This window comes from Typopeltis vanoorti, chromosome 16 (genome assembly GCF_054136105.1).
Source record: "Typopeltis vanoorti isolate ZY-2024b chromosome 16, IOZ_Tvanoo_1.0, whole genome shotgun sequence".
In the NCBI taxonomy this organism is placed as follows: domain Eukaryota; kingdom Metazoa; phylum Arthropoda; class Arachnida; order Uropygi; family Thelyphonidae; genus Typopeltis; species Typopeltis vanoorti.
Genome location: NC_143564.1, coordinates 74,540,369 through 74,560,481, shown reverse-complemented (window position 1 = coordinate 74,560,481; position 20,113 = coordinate 74,540,369). Strand labels below are relative to the sequence as shown.

The following is a 20,113-nucleotide window of genomic DNA, read 5'->3' as shown; positions in this document are numbered from 1 at the left end:
ATGATATTTCCTCCTTCCAAATGATATCAACATAATTAAAATCCCCCATAATAATCACTAACCCTGCACTCATTGCACTATTTTGCTGATGCATGAATTCAATATTACCCCTTATACCCCCCCCTGGCATATAGCAGCAACCAACTGTATATTTGGTTGCATTCGTCGCTATTTCACACCAGACCAGCTCAAATGAACTAGAATTCACACGTCTGTCCTCTTGATATACTACTTTCTTTGGCTGCAAATCATCAGCTATCATCAATAGTACTCCTACTCCTGCTCTATCTTCTCTGTCCTCCCTGAAAATACTATACCCATCACATTCAATTCTAGTAACCACATCTTCTGTTGACAGAAATTTCACTAATGCCTACAACTTTTGGTGAGACAGCACTGACTAATGTCAAAAATTCTTCCCTCTTATTTTGAATACTTCTTGCATTAGTATAGAAAAATTTCAGATACCCTTTTTGTACAAGCTTTAGAACTGATATACATGTCATCACTAATTTCAGTAGTCCCATGCCGATTTTTATCCACTCTATTCTGCAATTTATTCTGCAAATAAGGATCAACAAATATACAATCACTGCTTAAGTTTCTCCCTTACACTCAACCTTTTCAATTTTAGTTTCACTACCCAATTACTTCAACTTGTTCAGAAAACAGTAACTTCTTCAATCGCATATGACCTTCCATGTTTAGATGCAACCAATCTCTTGCATAAAGCTGTCTTTTGCCTTCAAACACACTCAAGACATCAAATTCCAGACCTCTTTTTTTTTTTTTTACACATTCTTGCAATCATATCATTCATTAGCATTGCTCATCTACATAACTCATAATTAACAAAACGAGGCAGCACACACACTATCCTCCCTTTGACACTTTTCTCCTTCATGATATCTAACAATGTTCTTATATCTTTTGCTACCCGATTAATACTACCAGTCAGGTCATTTCCCTCTTTATTGCTAAAATCACTCTATTGTTCCACAAGCCAAGCACCCTACAGGTATAACACTCTCCATACCCTTAATCATAGAATTACCATATGTTGTACCACTCATAACTTCATCCAAGTCCAAACAAGTGTAACTCATGGCCTCATTTTTTTACGTTATTCAGCATGACTCTCCCAGTTTCATTACTTTCCCTCAACACTCTTTTACTTGCTCCCTCACTTTCACAACATGTCGTTTCTTCTAGACCTCTTGTGCAATAATTTTTATTGACTCCTAATCACTCCCATACTATTTATTACCTCATCAATCACTAAAGACTCTCCCATACTTAATCCTGTTCTACTTACTTCAGCTAAAGTAATCTCCATAGTCCTAATTTCTCTATTCAACATATTTAACTCAGTTTTAATTTCCAGAACCTCCTTGCTGAGCACTTCCAATTCCTATTGCAGAAGATGAAGTTCACTTTTCATTTTTTACAAACTCGTGCCGAAGCTCTTCTGCTACGGTCCTGATGTCTGCTTCCATTCCTAATCGCTCCAGTCTATCCTGACACTTTTTGACATTGTTGCCATATTTTTTAAAGAATTTATAGGTTAATGTTTAGGTGGAACTTCTTTAATTAATAAATTTTAATTTCAGCTTGAAAATCTAGTGTGCGCATATTTTTTGCTTTGTACGCTAGTTGTAAAACATGTGTGCACACGCACATGCACACAGCTTAGAGGGAATATTGCTCACGATATATAATGCAATGCGTAACTAAAATATCTGATGAAACTATTTCTTAAATTTTTTAGTAAATCCTGAATGTTTGCCCATCATATCAGCTGCTCCATCAGTGCATATACCAATGAAGTATTTCCAATCCAAATTAAAGTTACATATGTATGCATTCAACACATTAAAAATTTCTGAACTTGCTGCATATGGAGCTAATTCTAAACAACATAAAAACTCTTCTTTTTGCAATCTCCACTAGATACATCGCAATATAATCTATGTATCAAGTGTAACAAAGCAAAATGAGATTTTTTTGAAATGCCTCCTGATTCATCAATTTGTATTGCAAACATTGATGATGTTTTTATTTTTTCAATTAATTGATGTTCAACATTCTCAGATAATGTTACAATTCGGCATCCTATTGTGTCATCGGAAAGGGGAATTGATTTGAGTTTGTCAGCAGCTGTTGACCCAAACATTTCAAAACACACATATAATAAAAGGGGTTTTATCAAATCTTCTCCAGTGGTAAAAGTTTTTTTTTTGTTTGAGTGATACAGAGTGCTATTAGATATGAAGATTTTAATAATGATTTATTTTGTATAAAATTTGGTTTAAATGATTTCTTCTATAATTGAAACTCTTGCGTCTTACGTTCAAAATATTCCAGAAGTTTTTCTTCTAATTCAGGATGGTTTATCAGAAAATGCTGCAAAAGCTTGGATGGTTTCATATCATGATTAGATTTAAATTCAAGACAAATTAATAATTTGTCTTGAAGTTAAATCTAACTTCAAGACAAATTACACACAATGGATGCAGATCTTTTTCAGTGGATTCAGGGGAAAAAATAAAACCATATTTAAAATAATCATCATTATGTCTTATAAAACTAATTTTGTCTTTTTCAATGGTCTCTGCCTGGTTCTGCTTGGTCTCTGAAAAGAACTAACCAGTTCAAAACAGATGTCAGACCAGTGAAACCTTATCAAAATGGACTAATAAAAGGTGAATATACAGATGCCTGGGCAGCACTTATGTTTTCCACACGTAGTAATCCACACGAAGGCAACTAAGGGATGCCAAGGAATGTATTTCCACAAGCTCTCTGATCAACTAACAAAAACTTTCATAGTCTCTACATTCAACTTTGAAATAATGCTAGCTCTAATATCCATTTTGCTTATGTCATCTTTTGTATATTCCTTTCATAATAACTTCATTTAGTGCTTTATGTGTTGCTCTGAGATAGGAGCCATCACTGTTAATCTTCAAGCAGAGTAGCATAAATACCAAAACAGTGTGTCCTTTCATCTTGCCTTTTTAACTGCATATGTTCTTTCATTCTGTAAAATTTATCTGAGTTTATTTAAAATTTTAATACCACTATTTCTAGATTAAAAAAAAAAAAAAACATATATATATATATAGCATATAATCCTGCAGACAAAGATGAAACAGTCACTAATGTTCAAGTCTAGTGAATAATCATTCCCACATACAGGTTTAGGTGATGGCAGCTATTTGTCTCAAGTTTTATATTATTATATATTTGCCTCTCCAGCCAAAAGGCTGTAGGTTTGAATCCCACCATGGGTATGGATGTTTGTGATTGTCTGTGAAAATACTAGTGGCAGTGGAGGACAGTAGATGGCATTGGTGTAGATGATGATGTTAGTGGATTGAGTGATGGAGACAGAGAGTGGGTGTCCTCCCTCGATGAGTCTTTGGACTCCTTGGAGGTGTCATGTAATAATAACAATAATAATAATAATTTTACTAATTATTATTATTATTAACTAGTTGATATCTAGAAGGATTCTAAACCATCATCTTCAGAGAATAAACATTTTTCATGATAAAACAAATAATGACAATTAGCACTGTAAACAAATCAAAGTTTAATGGACAAAATAAGTGCTAACTTGACATTCTTTAACATTGAATAAGCGCAAAAAGTTTTGATAGTTGTTGGGATGAAGTTAATCTTATATGAATGTCTCTCAAATTTTTGGTAAATTAATGCAGCCATACCACAGATCTCAATGCTACATTACACTGGATGAAGAAACTCAAGTATATGAAGCAGAGGTACTAGAACTGTTGCATAAATTGAATATGAATTTGACCATAATAACTGATAAAATATCAATACACAAATACTAAAAGAGTGTTCAGCCGAACTAGCTCTTGTTTTAATCTGGCTATATAACCAGTGGTGTACCACAAAGATCAGTCCTTGGTCCACTGTTATTCAATCAATATATTAATGATATTGAGAGGGATTCAGCTAGCAATATACAGCTATTTCCTAATAATACATACATAGGTAGTTAGAGAAATCAGGAATGCTGCTAATATGCAGTACTTGCAGAATAATTTTAATAGGCTGGAATTGTGGGCATGGAAATATGAATGTCAGTAAATGTAAAGCAAATGGTGTGATTCAATGCCGTATTATGTTGGCAGGATTACACTAGAAGAAACTGATCAAGCCAGAGATCTTGGAGTGAGTAGATAGGAAGTTGAAGTTCAGGGGCCATGTAACAAAGATTGCAAATACAACTCAAAAGATAATTGCAATGTTGAAACAAACTTTCACCTTTCACATGCAAAGATAAGCATGCCATTTTGTCTCTTTACAAGGCCTAGATAAGACCTCACTTGGACTATTGTGCACAGGTCTGGTTTCGTGGTTTCTGTTGTGATTCTGATATATCAGAGTACAATGGAGATTCATAGTCAGTATTCTCAATCACAGATTGAGAATGATTATGAAGATGGGTTGAGAATTTGCAGACTGCAGACACTAGCAAACAGGAGAAAGAAGGGTGATATGATTGAGACTTGCAAACTTCTGAAAGGATCATACAGGGTTTCAGTTGATGGAATTTTTCATTTTATAGAGGGTTGGGCAAGGACAAGAGGGCATTGTTGAAAGATGAGAATGAATGCTGCTAAGAAGGGGGTGAGAGTTAGGTTTTTCTCTCATACAGTGGTGCATGATCTGAATGGATTGCCAGTAGATGTTGTGTGTGCAAGCAGTGTGAATGAATTCAAGAATAATGAGTAGTTCATAAAGGTCTTTTAATCTTGTGAATGTGACTTCATGGAGAGATTGAGAGCAGTTCATGATGGAGAAAAGGTCTGAATATAAGTGAGCAAGACGTGTATGGGAAGCTGAGCAAACTAGATGTAAATAAGGCTGCGAAACTTGATAATATATCACCATGTATTCTGAAGGAATGTGCCAGGAAATTGACGCTGGCCTTGACAATTTTTTTTAATACAAGTCTTGCACTGGGTCAAATTCCTAAGGAGTGGAAGGAGGGCAAGATTGTGCCACTTCATAAAAGAGGTGATAGAACTCAAGCATCAAACTATAGGCCTATCTATGTGTCAGGTGTTGTAGTTGTTGTCGCAGAAGCTTGTGAGAACTAGGATTCAGAATTGGGTTCACAACAATCGTATAATCTTTGATGGACAACATGGATTTACTAAAGAGAGGTTATGCTTTAGTAATCTACTTACTTATTACAATAAGGTGACTGCTTCCATGGACAGAGGACAAGGATACACAGTAATATACTTAGATTTTGTGAAGGCTTTTGATAGATTACCTCATGATAAGTTGATAGTCAAATTAGAGTGGATGGGGTTGAATATTAGATTGGTGCTTTGGATTAAAGACTGGCTATCTGATAGGTATCAACAAGTTGTGTATGGCGGGGGGGGGGGGGATATCCAGGAAAAGGGAAGTTACTAGTGGTGTACCTCAGGGGTCTGTTTTAGGGCCATTACTATTTAACTTGTATATTAATGATATTGGTGAAGATTTGGATGGAGATATTCAGTTGTTTGCAGATGATGCAAAGTTGGGACGAACCATGAAGAGTAGAGAAGATGTTGTGGCCTTACAAGAAGATTTGAATAAATTAAGTGATTGGGAATGGGGATATGAGTTTAATGTTGCAAAATGTAAAGTTTTAAAATTTGGAAAACAAAAATGGGATGCAGAATTTATGCTTGGTGAGGATATTGTCAGAGGTAGAGGAAATAAGAGACTGGGGATGATAGTTGATAAGGATCTGAAATTTAGAGGACACACAGCCAAAATTGTGAACACAACACAAAGGCTTCTGGGAATGATGTGGAGAACACTGGCTTGTAGAAGTAGGGAGATTCTTGTTCCATTGTATAAGGCTTTGATTAGGCCACACATGGACTATTGTGCCCAGATTTGGTCACCTGGTTTTCAGAAGAATGAAGAGATGTTGGAAAGGGTCCAGAGGCCACTGACTAAGGTAGTGTCTAACCTCTGGAATGTCGAGTATGAGGAAAGATTGAGAAGATGAAACTTGCAGAGTCTGGTGGACAGGAGGAAGAGGAGAGATATGATACAGACCTACAAGTTATTAAAAGGTTGTTATAGGATGAATGCTGGAGAGGTTCTACAGAAAATAGTGGGAGATCAGGGGAGAAACAGAGGTCATCCTTGGAAACTGTATAAAGAGAGTGTTGAGTAGGGGAGTGAGAACCAGGTTTTTCATGCTGAGTTGTGAATGATTGGAATGCCTTGCCTAAGAGTGTGGTGTCTGCAGAGAATTTGAGTGTGTTTAAAGCACAGTATGATGAGATATGTGTAATATAAAAGGATCTCCTAGATGAGTGTTCGACTCCATGGGATCTTGGGTAATAATAATAAGTATGACAGCTGGTGTGCAGAGTTATGTGGATTCCCTGGAGGTCTCTCTTAATAATAATAATACTTCTTAGCACAGGGAAGATTTCACAGAAATGGAAATAATGTATGACAGTCCTATTGTACAAAGGTATTGCAAAAACTGATATGTCTAATTATCAACTCATCAGTATCTTCAAAGTGGGGATGAAGATTTTGGAAAAGTTGGTGAGATCACACAGAAATTTGTTGTAAATATGATTTACAACAAACACTATGGGTTTACTAAGGGAATGTCATGTTTGAGTAACTTGCTCACATTGTTTAACTGATGAGTTAAACAATGGAAATAAGTACATCATTATACTTCTGGATTTTGCTAAAGAAGTTCTTGACAGGATTTAGCATGGAATTCCATTGCCCAAGTTGGAAGATACGAATGGGACCAGATAATAAGCTACTAGTTTGGGTAAAAGGATGGCTGATTGAAAGTTATCAAAAAAGTGGTATATTAGGGATGCCAGCATGCAAAATTTAAGGTGAGCAGGATGTATCCCTGGGATCATTCCTTGGGTAAATGTTATTCAGTCTATACATTAATGACAATGGAAAGGATTTGACATGTGACATGCAGCTATGTGTGATAATGCAGAGATTTGTAAGGTATAAGGAATATAAATGGTATGAGCACTTGCAAAATGATTTGAATAAGCTGAATTTAGAGGCAGGTGAAAATGACAGTTCGATGTAAATAAATGTACAGTTATGCACTTTAGTGTAATGAGATATTCAATTGGCATATTATATCGAAAGGATTATGCTAGAATAAACTACTTAGGCTAGGGATCTTAGAGATTTAGTGTGTGTGTGTGTGTGTGTGTGTGTGTGTATATATAGGAAATTGAAGTTCTGGAATCATATAACAAAAATTATAAATACCACTCAGAGGATAATTGTAATCCTGTGGACTACTGTGCACAGATCTAGCCTCTGAGTTTCCGAAGTCAAGCAGATACAGTCAAGGAGGTGCAAAGCAGCAGAGTGTCAAAAATGATACTGGGGACTGTGGAATGTATATTATGAAGATGTCGAGAATTTATGGATTAAAGAAGCTAGCAAAGTAGAGAAAGAGACCTACAAACTTCTGAAAATATCATACAGGATACTAGTAAATAGAATTTTTCATTTTATGGACGGTGGAGAGAGGACAAGAGGACATCCAGGGAAGTTGAGAATAAATGCAGTCGCAAAAGGGGCGAGAGCTAGATGCCAAGATTGAAGTAACCGTTTAACTACTTGAATATGAAATATGACTTCTGCATTCTTTTAAACCTTGGTATCTCTTCTGAGTCTGGCTCCCGCAGATGAGACCAAAATAAAGGTCAAAACTGATCTGGGTGGTGGCCCTTCCCATAATGCTTGGCACTATACACACCTCAAAGGATGTGTGCTTTGAATTATGTGATAATAAGCAATCAACACGAAGTCATTAGCCTCTATATACAAGTAACCCAGTCATGAAGATACTTCATGCAAACATTGTTTGCTTGCACTTGGATAAAGGATTAAAGAATATAATTTCTTGGCATCTTTAATTTATGTAATAAAATAAAATAATAAAAATCAGGCTGGCATTTAATTTATATAATAAATTAAATGCCGGCCTGGTTGGCCGAGTGGTCAGAGTATCCGCTACCCAGCTGTAAGGCTGAGGGTTTGAATCCCGCCATGGGCATGGATGTTTATGATTGTCTGTAAAAATACTAGTGGTGATGATGGGTGGTAGACGGCATCGATGTATATGATGATAGTGCTTGCGGTTCGTTGTAGTTGGTAGATTGAGTGATGGAGACAGTTGTTGAGTAGGTTTCCCTCGATGAGTCTTTGGATTCCCTGGAGATGTTATGTAATAATAATAATAATATTTTAAAGTAGATTATTATTATAATATCCATAAACAGAAAATAAGAGGGAAATAACATGAATGAATTTACACAAACTTCTATAAGCAAGTGATAAATTCCATGGTACACAGTTAATCTACTGTTAACATCCCCCCCCAACACACATGTTACTGAGTTATTCAGTCATGAACTATGGCTCTAGTTTTCTTCCCAAAAATCTGACCCTGAACATATTTGGTAGTAGTTATATCTACTTATAAACAGATATTTAGGTAATTAGCGACGTTTATGCCATATCCACCCTGAATTAATTTATGTCTCCTGCTAGATAGCAGAAAATAATATTCATTAACTTACTTTGAAAGCAACATGTATGAATCATTTGATGACGATGAAGAATTAAAGTATTCTCTTCCAGCTGACAGCACAAGGACAACTGCTCTTTTATAAGACAGCTTCTTTGAGTAGAGTGGATTTCCAATCTGAGATGGTAGTAAAGATTTATGTTTATTCAGAAGACTACGTGTCATCATATGGCCAGCCAAGGAAATATTTTTACTCAGTCCAGAACATAAAAGTGATTGAATTAAAATCTGTTAATATAAAATATGCAAAATAAATAAATATAAACAAACAGCAGATATGTGTGCATAATACATACACATGCATACACACATACATACACACACAAAATGATGGAGAAGGAACTGTAATTAATACAATGCAGGAAGACTCATAATAATAGTATAATCATTTGACATGCTTTAAAATGACTCCTCAGAATGAATTTAAAAAAGCACAAGAAATATAACACAATCGAACATTATAATATGACATTTTATGCAAATAAAACTTCAAGCAAGAACAATTATCCATTTTTCATAAATGCTTTCATATTAATATATGTACAGTGCTTCAGTAATAGTAAATGACAGTGGTAAAAATAAGTAATAGGATAATTAAACACATATCTCAAATTGCTTCACAAATTACAAGTTTTGAGCATATGCAGCTTTCAACATTATTCTTAAAATATACAACACTCTCAACTGTCTGCCTGTTGTGTCTGTTTTTCTGAGTAAAAAATATTTATTACAACAGTAATTATATAGTTCACAGTAACTACATAATTATTTTTATAATTTTTTTGTGTTTTTGGTAAAACTAAACAAATTATTTTAAAAAAAATCCCCTTTATAACCATGTAGACTGTAAAAATAGCATTTGTATCTATAGAGGGAGGCTGCATGAAGAAAGACCATTCTAAGTTCAGTTCTAGCTGCCGACAACAGGAATTTTTTATAAGCCTTTCTATGATCAGTCCTGGGTCAGAAGAATGGGCAAATTGGGTTTTGTCCAGGAAGAAATTCGGTTTTTTCATCCCACAGACTCCAAAAAATCGACCATTGAACTCACATCATTTCAGACAATACATAATATTAGGTATCAAAAGTTGGTGGTAGCGTCTGTCAAACTCTCCTCCTGAGGCACTAATTAAAATCACTGATGACAGTCTTGGGCCAAGTGTTCTGTAATTGGCTAAGGATGGACACTAGATGACCACTAGTCTTCAAAAGTTAGTTTGAGCTAAATGACTTGCCTACTCCCTTTGGGGAATAAAAGGCAGTAAATTTTATTTATCATAAAAAAAGCATTCATAATAATGAGAAAATATTATTTTGCATTATTTCAAGGATTGCATTTGTAAACACAGCTAAAGTCAGGAGAAAAATATGTATCCAACAACTACATATGCTCTGTGTGGTGACTGCCATAAGGAAAAGATACAGGAAGCTTCAAGATTAAAATACCACAAGGTTCGATTTTTACAATGTTTTATTGCCAACAAGCAATAAGAATCACTGTTTTATGTTCTCAGTATTAAAAAAAAGTTTCCTTGTCATGCATTCTTCCAAATTTATGCCTTCTAGCATTGTTCAAACATTCTTGTCAAGCACTTCAAGCTAGGCTGGCCTGGATAGCCTAGCAGTTAGCATGGCTGCTCTATAACCACCATAAGTTGAGTATACAAATATATATCTCAATTTGGACATGCATGTTTTGTGAATGCCATTAGGTAGGAGATGAATTTCATAATCTGGTATGAGACTACAACTCCACTTACTGAATGACTGAAATAACTTTAAAAAAATCATTGTCTCTGGAGAATGGTTTTAAGAATAGGTAGCTTTAGCTAGCTCTGGAAATCCTTAGCCCTCCCCACTATGGTGCTAATGCTAGTGTACTAGACACTAAATGCCTTTCATGGGTAAGATTCAAGTTAAAATATAAATATGTGCATCCTAAACTTCTCCAAAATAGTTATTCTTTTTGGTTGCAACATCTTTATTCTCTTCACTGTGTCTGTACAAGTGACAAAGCAAGCAACTGTAAATAAATGTTCCTTTAATAAGAAATCAAGAGTTTTCCTAATTTGAATGATAGCACAAATTCATCAGAAATTTGCAATGTTATAGCACAGATACAAGCTAAGATACATGTTCTCTTTCTTTTAGAAAGATTTTAATTTGCATAGCATATCTTGAAAAAAATGACCCAATTGGTATTTGATCACAACACATAACAAATGGTTAAATACAATCCTACAAACCACATCAAAAAGAAGAAAACAGAATTAATCAAATCAGTGATCACGTGGCCAGAGGAAACAATTAAAAAGCTATTACTGCATTATATCTGCCCTCCCAGAATTTATGGCCTGCCTAAAATACACAAAACTGACACACCGCTATGACCGATAGTTGAAGGAACTGACAGCCCCAATTATCACTTAGCCAAGAAACTAGTGACTACACCCAAGAAGTTGGTATGTCATTTCCCCCTCCTACATAAAAAATACACAACACTTCATCAACAAAATTAAAAACATTACACTCAACAATGAAGATTTATTAGTCAGCTTTAACATACCACCCCTTTTCACTAATGTCCTGATCAATGATACTATTCTTCCAATACAGAACATATTTCTGCCCAATATCACAACCCTCTTTGCCCGCATACTTCATTCCAGGTATTTCGTACGGCAAAATAATTTCTACCTGCAAAAAGGACGTGCAGCCATGGGCTCACCAACTTTTCCCCTCCCTAGCTAACTTTTATATGGAAGACTTTAAGCAACAAGCTCTAGATTCAGCAAGCCTAAAGCCCAAAATCTGGCTCAGATGAGTTGATATTTTTGCCATTGGGCCCCATGGTCCCAAAACATTAAATACATTCCTAAGATACCTGAACAAACAACAGGCATGTATCCAATTTACCATCGAGATTGAAAGCAATAACTTTCTTCTTTTTCTAGACACACTTGTCACACGTCTTCCCCCAGGCTGTCTTTCTTTCTTTCACAGACTACTGAAAACCTACATACACACACACAGACCAATACATACATAAAAATGCATACCACTATCCAATACAAATAGAGCCTGAACAATTTGCTTCAATGAGCAGGCACTGATCAAAGAATATGAAATTATTAGCCAAATGTTTATAAAAAATGGCTCTAACAAAAAAACAGTTCACATGATCCTCCACAATAAAACCATTAAAAACAAAAAAAGATTACAAGAATGTAGTCATACCATATATTAATGGGAATATCAGAACAAATAGAACACTAAATAATACAATCTCAAGGAAACCTTCAAACCTCCTGCAAAATTAAAAAGTATACTCAGTTCATCCAAAGATCTACTTGTCCATCTTGTCTACCCAGGGGTTTACAAAATTCAGTGCATCTGCAACAAACCCTACATAGGGGGGAAACATGGCACACCATCACAATAAGAAAATACAAACATAAACACCACATTAAGTTCATCCATTATGGTAAAACAGGCCTGTCAGAGCATGCACTTCAAGCAAGTCACAGAATCAAATGGAAAGGCAGTGGTGAGCTATAAGGGCCTCGCAGGGGCTCGCCCGATCCCTTTGTTAAATTTTGTTAAGAAATCACTTAACATAATTTTTTGAAATATATTAAGCATAAGGTAACCTAACAGTATGATTTTATTATAGTTACTGTTATCACCATTTTACAAATAAGAATTCACTTTTGGTAATTGCATATAAATAAATAGGACCATAAAATAATGCCCCTTGATTGGTACCATTGATTATCACTTGAAGTATTAAAACAAAGAGAAATATAACATACTTCAATATTATTGTGTTTATATAATATTTTGTTTGTCATAATAACTTCTATCGCAAACAAAAGAAATTTGTTTTGTTTATAAAAAATGGGGACTATTTCATATGTGCGATTATAAAAGATTTTATTCTTATTATATTTTGATAGTAAGAAAATGTTTTCTTACATAAGATAAATTAACACAGATGATTGTGTGCAAATATTTCATGTTTAGATCATGAAATATGGGTTTAAAAATGATAGTTTTTACAGGTTGTCCCTTCATGCTTTTAGATTGGCATTTGTACATGAGCTGTATTAATAAAACTTTTTGTGTGAACTATGGCTTTTTTTTTTTTTTTTTTTGCTCAACGATGCGAGCCCTTTGTTAAAATTTCATGGCTCACCACTGTGGAAAGGCAACAAGTTACTACACTGCACCAAAACCTGGTTTCAAAGAAAGTTCAATGAAGCTTGTGAGATGCTGAAATATCATCTAAATTTAAACAAAAATGATGGTTTAGTAATTCCAAGAATCTGGAGGACACATCTGCAACCTATATAGCATCCAAAACATGATGGCAGAAACCTAACGCCCCATAATATAAAAGGACTGTAGAGATTTGTTTTTAATGTAGTTCTGCTATAAAACTTTTTTTTTTTTTATTTAGAGATTTTTTTCTGTCATGTGTATATTATTATACTGATATGTATAAAATTCATTTTGTTAATTAATTTATATTTTTATATATATTTTATTTATTTTTTTCCCAGAAGTCATGCTAGAGTAAACAATTAACAAACCATTTAGATTTATCTTACTTTTGTGTAGTGGCATGTAGCTTCCATCCTGTGCATATGTATGTTTTCCTGCTTATGACCTCAATAGAGAGGTCAAAATGTTGCAGAATTAGCAAGAGTGTGAGGACTAGATTTTTCACTCAGAGCATGGTCAGAGTGCTATGTGTGTTAATGAGTTCAAGGAGAGGTGTACTCATGTGGATAGTTTCGATATCCATATGATGAGTCAGACTCCACTGAAGTGTCCATACAATAATAGCGATAACAGAAGAAATTCAACACGACTTCTTTGTGTCTATGGTCCCACAGAAAAGTCTACTAAAGTAGAAGTGTAGGAATTTTTTGAAGTTTTCGAGAAAACAACCGACACAACGAAAAAGAAAAAGTTGATCCTTGTTGGAGATCTAAATAGCAGAGTACGAAATGATTGTCAGAAAAACAAAAATATTTTGGAAAAATTTGGAGAAAAGAACAAAGCTAATAATAACAGCAAATACCTGTTGGATTTTCTGCTCAGGACATGGACTGGTTTTACTAACATCATGTTCCAACATAAAAATGTGCACAAATTCACATGGAGAGAAGAGGCAAGGAATGAGAAAAGTCTCATTGAGTATGTTATTGTTAATAGTGTGTTTTCTCACTGGTGCAGGACACTAGAATGTACAGAGAATTTGGAATTGGAAGTGATCAACATTTAGTCTTCAGCAGGATAAAATTGAATTTCATACTGAAATTCAGAAGAACATATAAGAAAGTTTTAAAGTGAATAAAAGATGAGCAGCTCTCAGATGTACACTGTATACTAAAATATACAAACATTATTCAAGAAAAAATGAAAGAGTTTGAGAAGGAACAAAACCTTGGAGATTCAGTGGTCAGCCCTGAAGAAAACATTGATTCAGCCAGAGAGGCATGCGGTGAGGTTGTCTGCAAGGATAGAAAAATCAGTACTCCATAGCAGACACAGGAAGTTAAAGAGATAGTGAAGGAAAAGCATATCAAAAGTTCCTGGCAAATAAGTCAGCTTGTGCTCTTACAGAATACAGAGACAAATGTAAGAAAGCTAAACACTGAGTAAAACTAGCTAAATAAAAGTCATCAGAAGATTTTGCCAAGAACATTGAAAAAAGAGTGCTGTAAAAGGAATTAGAGATAACAAAGATGACATGAAAACTGGAGAAAAAGATATTTTTGATGTATGGAGTAATTACTTGGAAAATTGCTAAATGAAACAAGCAGTGATGATGACAGAGCAGTGGTAAAAATCACTCAACAGACATGCAATCAGGAATACATATCTATAGTTGAAGTAGAAAAAGCCCTCAAAAGCCTGAAATGTGGAAAGGCAGTGGGAGTAGATGATATTCAACCAGAAATGCTCAAGCATGGACGTATAGAAGTCTTACAGTGGCTGCACTACATAGTCCAGAAGGTGGACAGAGCAAAGAATTCCAAATAGGAGTAGAGCTCTCACAGTACCATATACAAAAAGGGAAATAAGACCGAATGTAAGAATTACAGAGGTATTTCCCTACTGAGTGTTCCTGGCAAGATATATGCAAGTATACTTGAGAAACGGTTGAGAAGAATTGTGGAAGAAAAGCTTGGTGAAGAACAAGCTGGATTCCACCCAAATAGAGGCTATCAGGATCAGATCTTCACTTTACAATAAATAGCTGAGAAATCACGGGAATATAACAAAGATCTGTATTTAAGTTTTGTCGATCTGGAAAAGGCATATGACAAGGTGCCAAGAGAGAGAAGCTATTGAATACACTATAGTTGTATGATATCAATGGCACATTATATCAAGCAATACTTAGTCTTTATTTGAGTTGTAAGTTAGCAGTTAGAATTGAAGGAAGTACAGGAAGATGGTTTCATGTTAAATCTGGTGTCAGACAAGGATGTACATTATCCCCTCTGTTATCCATTATCTATATGGGTCACATTATGATATCAAAACTGGAAATGTTAATCTCAGCTCTCTACTAAAGTAAAGAGCTGAGATTAACATTTCCAGTTTTGATATCAGGTTTAAAACTACTTGCAGATGACGTTATACTTTTAAGTAAATCCAGTATAAGTCTGCAAGATACTCTGACTAAATTGAATAACTGTTGTAATAGATATGGTACGAAGGTCAGCGACAAGAAGACAAAGACAATGAAAATAGGCAGAAGCACTGAAAATATTAACTACATTGTGAATGGAGAACCTACAGAACAAGTAAAACATTTCAGCTACTTAGGCACAATTTTTAGTGAAGATGGTAAATTAAACATCGAAATAGGCAACAAAATCAACAAAGCTGGCATGGTAAGAAGTCAACTTAATAAATTTATATGGAATAAGAGAGAAATTAGTCAAAAATACTAAATTTGCTGTATACAATACAGTGTTCAAACGATCGCCGCGAATCACAGATGGCTATGTGAGCAGTCATATTGGCCTCAGTCAATTCATGCGGCACCCAAACATTGAGTTTTGAAATATATCCCAGTTTGTGCAAATAGTTTTCAATGCTTGTATGGGATATGTTCAGTATTGCAGCAATCTCTCGCACTATTTGTGACGGATGTTTGTCAACGATATCCTTCACAACACTCAAATCAACCTCAGTCAGGCAACCGGCACGAGGTGCATCACTGACATCGAAATCTGCAGAAGAATTAGGCAAACCACTTTTGGCATATGCATTCTGTTAAGGCACCATCCCCATATATGCTGCATATTTTTTATGGGCATCCACAGCTTGTTTGCCTTTTTTGAAATAAAAAAGCAAAATATGCTGGTAATGTAAGTTATTTCCTTCCATTTCTAAAAATATGTTACACACACGCAACTGAAGTAGGCCGAATGAAAATTCACTGAAAGGTTATGTGAAATCTCGCCTTTCAACTGTGCAATAGCATTGCGTGGTAGCGCAACAATAGCGACAGGCGAAGGGGCATAACATTGTACTAACGCATAAACCGAACAAACTTATTTGCCAACCAACCCAACAGTAATATCATATCCTGTACACCCCGGTACATGTCAGGAATGATGATAATGGTTAGTTAATTGCTAGAGAGCAAAAGTCCTAAGGAGGATCAGCAGATTAGAGAAGTGCCTTTAGACCTTTTGAAATTAGGTTACACACACGCAACTGAAGTAGGCCGAATGAAAATTCACTGAAAGGTTATGTGAAATCTCGCCTTTCAACTGTGCAATAGCATTGCGTGGTAGCGCAACAATAGCGACAGGCGAAGGGGCATAACATTGTACTAACGCATAAACCGAACAAACTTATTTGCCAACCAACCCAACAGTAATATCATATCCTGTACACCCCGGTACATGTCAGGAATGATGATAATGGTTAGTTAATTGCTAGAGAGCAAAAGTCCTAAGGAGGATCAGCAGATTAGAGAAGTGCCTTTTGAAATTAGGATGATTTGGTCATGTTTCAGCAGCTTTCTTTATAAAGTCCTTCCACAAAAAATTTACCTTCATGTAAAATTTTAATTTTCTTTCCAAAAACAATGTGATCATAGGATGGTTTGTTCCATATGGCCAAAATGTTCACATTATGAAAATTAATATATGCAGCAACAAAGTCAGATTGTCTACCTCTGTCCAAAGCATGATAAATTCACAAAAGCAAAGATATGGTAGAACACCAGGGAAGTTAGTGGAAGAAGTTTACTCTAGGTGAAGAAAGAAAATCGGAAATTTTTGAACTACACGAATTGGGGGAAGGGGAGAAGAATTTTAGCAATACATTCTGATACACTCCAGAACATATGTAATTGAAATGCTACTAGAAATTCTTATATTGTTGTGTCCTGAAGGGGCTAAGAAATGTTTAATGTAAATTATTCAGGTCACAACTTTAATGCAACTTAGGCAGAGAATATGGAACGTTGGCAATTGGATAAGTGTAAGCTGTTTACAAGTGCAAAACAATTATAAATTAGGAATCACATAAATTTGTATAGTAAGCTTTTATATATAACCTGTATTAAGTGTGGACCAGATATAGATCCATGTAAGCTGACAAATCCACTTAAAAAAGACCAGTCTCTAGTACTAAATTAGCAAGCCCAATGAGTCAGGGTTCAAGGGTCACTTTTGCCATCCTGCAATATGAAAAAGAAGGGAGAGTGAAGTACTGAAAAAGGAAATCTAAGCGTTTTCCAGGAAAGGAAAGCAGGCACACGTGCGATTAAGATAGAGGGAGCTAAGGAGATTGACGTTAGCTCACATGACCGCGTTGGTGCACATCATGAAGATCGAGAATTGCCGAGAGGAGAAAATTAAACAAAAAAGCCTTGCAAGCACGACTCGAGATCTTTTTTCCTGGATTCCTGGTTCCTGATCTCTCGGACAGTGGTCGAGCTCGCCGTCGGGGAAGGAAGTTTCCTGGCCAGTCGGGGGAGGCATTTGGTTCGTCTGTCGTAGTGTTCGTATTGGACCAAGCTATGTCTGTGCTCTAGGATAGCTGTGCATTGTTGTGCGACAGAAGAACCAAATTGATGCCGGCCGTACAAAGCAACGTTACCGTGCTACCTCCCAGTTTTCCTGATGAGATTCTACTCGCTCAAATTGACAGAAGATATCCTCTAAAGGGACTATATTGAAGGCCTTGATGACCAGACAAGGCAGGAACAAAATTTAAGAATTCAAGGACAGAGATGGTAACGTAGACTTTTAAAATCCTATTTCCTGTTATAGAAGAGAGTGAATTCCCTGTGAGAACATTTGTAATGGACCAAGTTTTAAGGGACTGTAAGAATAGCCTACAACTAGGCATAGGCCTGAAATAGTGTCAAGATTTGTTTGCCCACGAGGTCGAGTAGATATCTATTTACGCTAAGCTTAATGTATAAATTATGTTATTGTGTTAACTCAAGGCCACGTGCATCAGAATGGCATGATGATTACCTATGAAATTATACAAAATTGATTGTATTAGTGTAATTAGTATAAATTATTTGGAGCCTTTGATCTAAATTGAGTGCATCCATACTAACCTGTTTGAATTGTATAATTGTACATCTCCTTAAGGTGTTATATGAATTCAAAACCACTGCTCATAAAAAATCAACGAACTAAGCGGGATAAACCCAAGAGAATAAATATATTAAGCGAGTCATGACTGTAAGAAAGAAATAAGCAAGCGGAGGGATAAGATTAATCCTGATTCTAGTTATCATATATCACTCTGAAGGGGTCACCCTGAGCAAGAATTCTTTCTATCATAGGTATTAGCTGGTGCAGTAAAAAAAATAAATGTGTTAATACTTATAGGGTGAACTCCATCAGATTGTTGTGTGATAAGATGATGTTTAGAAAGTAAAGAGGCCAATTAGATTGCAAAGATCCTAAAAAATAAATTAATTTAATAGGAGACCAGCGATTTACTTGCATATGTGAAAGAGCTAAGATGATAATAGCCATGTATTAAACAAATAAAAGAGGGATATCAATAAAAAGAAAAGGGGGTACAATACGATATATAAAAAGTATAACAAATAATAGCGTGGCCAGTATGATTTGATAGAAGAAACAAACGATATTTAAGTAAGATAAGGTGTCGTGGTAAGCCTGCTATAAAAACCAGAACGAGGATAGGAAAGAAGAGATAACAAATGGCACAGTTGACAGGATGTGATTCGATCCGGGAAAAAAAAAAAAAAAAAAAAAAAAAAAAAAAAAAAAAAAAAAGACTAGCAAATAGATCAATCACAGTGAGTTGGTTTTTTGAATTCATATCAGGCAGGAATTAATATATTAATTAGAATATTTAATAACAATTTAATGTGAGCCAAAGTACCAACATGTCTCTGCCTACAAGTCCCAACATGAACAATGAGGAATTTTTTAGATCTATAAATCCCGTTCGGGTATTTCCACAATATTCTGGGGAAGACACTGATGATGTGGTATCCTTCTTCGAATATATTGAAGAATTAAGAAAGCTTACCCGCTGGAGTGATTTCAAGTTACTCATATTATTACGTAGTAAATTAGTGGGAAAGGCCAAAACATATCTTCATTCGTCACCGACCCTAAAAGAAACACTGGACTACAACAGGTTTAAGGAAATCTTAATCTCACAATTCTCGAAAAGCAAAAATGTAGGGCCAAATTTATGGAAACTCCAAAAGATGGTGCAAGGAGATAGAGAAAGCATATCGGACTTTCACGACAGGATACTCACTTTTTCAGATACCTTGAACGTCCTAAGTGAAGACAGACACCACCTCGAATGGACGGTCTTCCAACATTTTAGAATGGGCCTGAAGAAGGAATTAAGAGAAACAGCCTTTGGAAAAGGGATAACAAGTCTAAAGGAGTGTTATACACAGTAAAGGAAAGAGAGCAACTGATAGGAGACATATGTCCAGCAGTCAGCACTGGATCCCTCCACATAATTCAAGAAAAAAAAGATAACAATAGGGATTAGAGAGAATGTGTGCCATCCAAATCCTAAGGATTTGGATGGCACACATTCAGCCAACTTAGTTCAAGTTTTCCAGAAAAGTAAGGATTTTTTAATCCTTAAGGTAATAAGGATTTTTCAGCTTTTATTGACTACCATCCATACTGGTTTGTTCTAATTTATATGTATAGTTATATAAGTAAAAATTTCTTTGTGTGAACATTTTGCTCTCTAGCTTAATTTAATTTAATTTTATAATGTAATAGATAATAACATAATAATAGGACTGTAGCTTTGAGGTAGTAAGGATTTTTTTTTTATAATAAATTTAGTTTAATCCTTTATCCAAGTGTAAGAAAACTAAGTTTTGCCTGAAGTATCTTCAGGACTGAGGAAATATGCAGTAAAGGTGGACAAAGCTCTCATCATTCCTTGTCTCAGTATCTC

At 35.3% G+C, this 20,113-nt stretch overlaps 1 protein-coding gene across 1 annotated transcript in view; it reads right to left on the bottom strand.

The window, feature by feature from the left end:
• Positions 1 to 20,113, bottom strand: part of LOC150098133 (NBAS subunit of NRZ tethering complex-like) — a 1,063,858-nt gene that overhangs the window by 468,205 nt on the left and 575,540 nt on the right. The window contains exon 31 of the mRNA XM_090406267.1: positions 8,637 to 8,872. Coding sequence (XP_090262393.1) covers positions 8,637 to 8,872 — 236 coding nt within the window. The remainder of the gene's footprint in view (positions 1 to 8,636; positions 8,873 to 20,113) is intronic.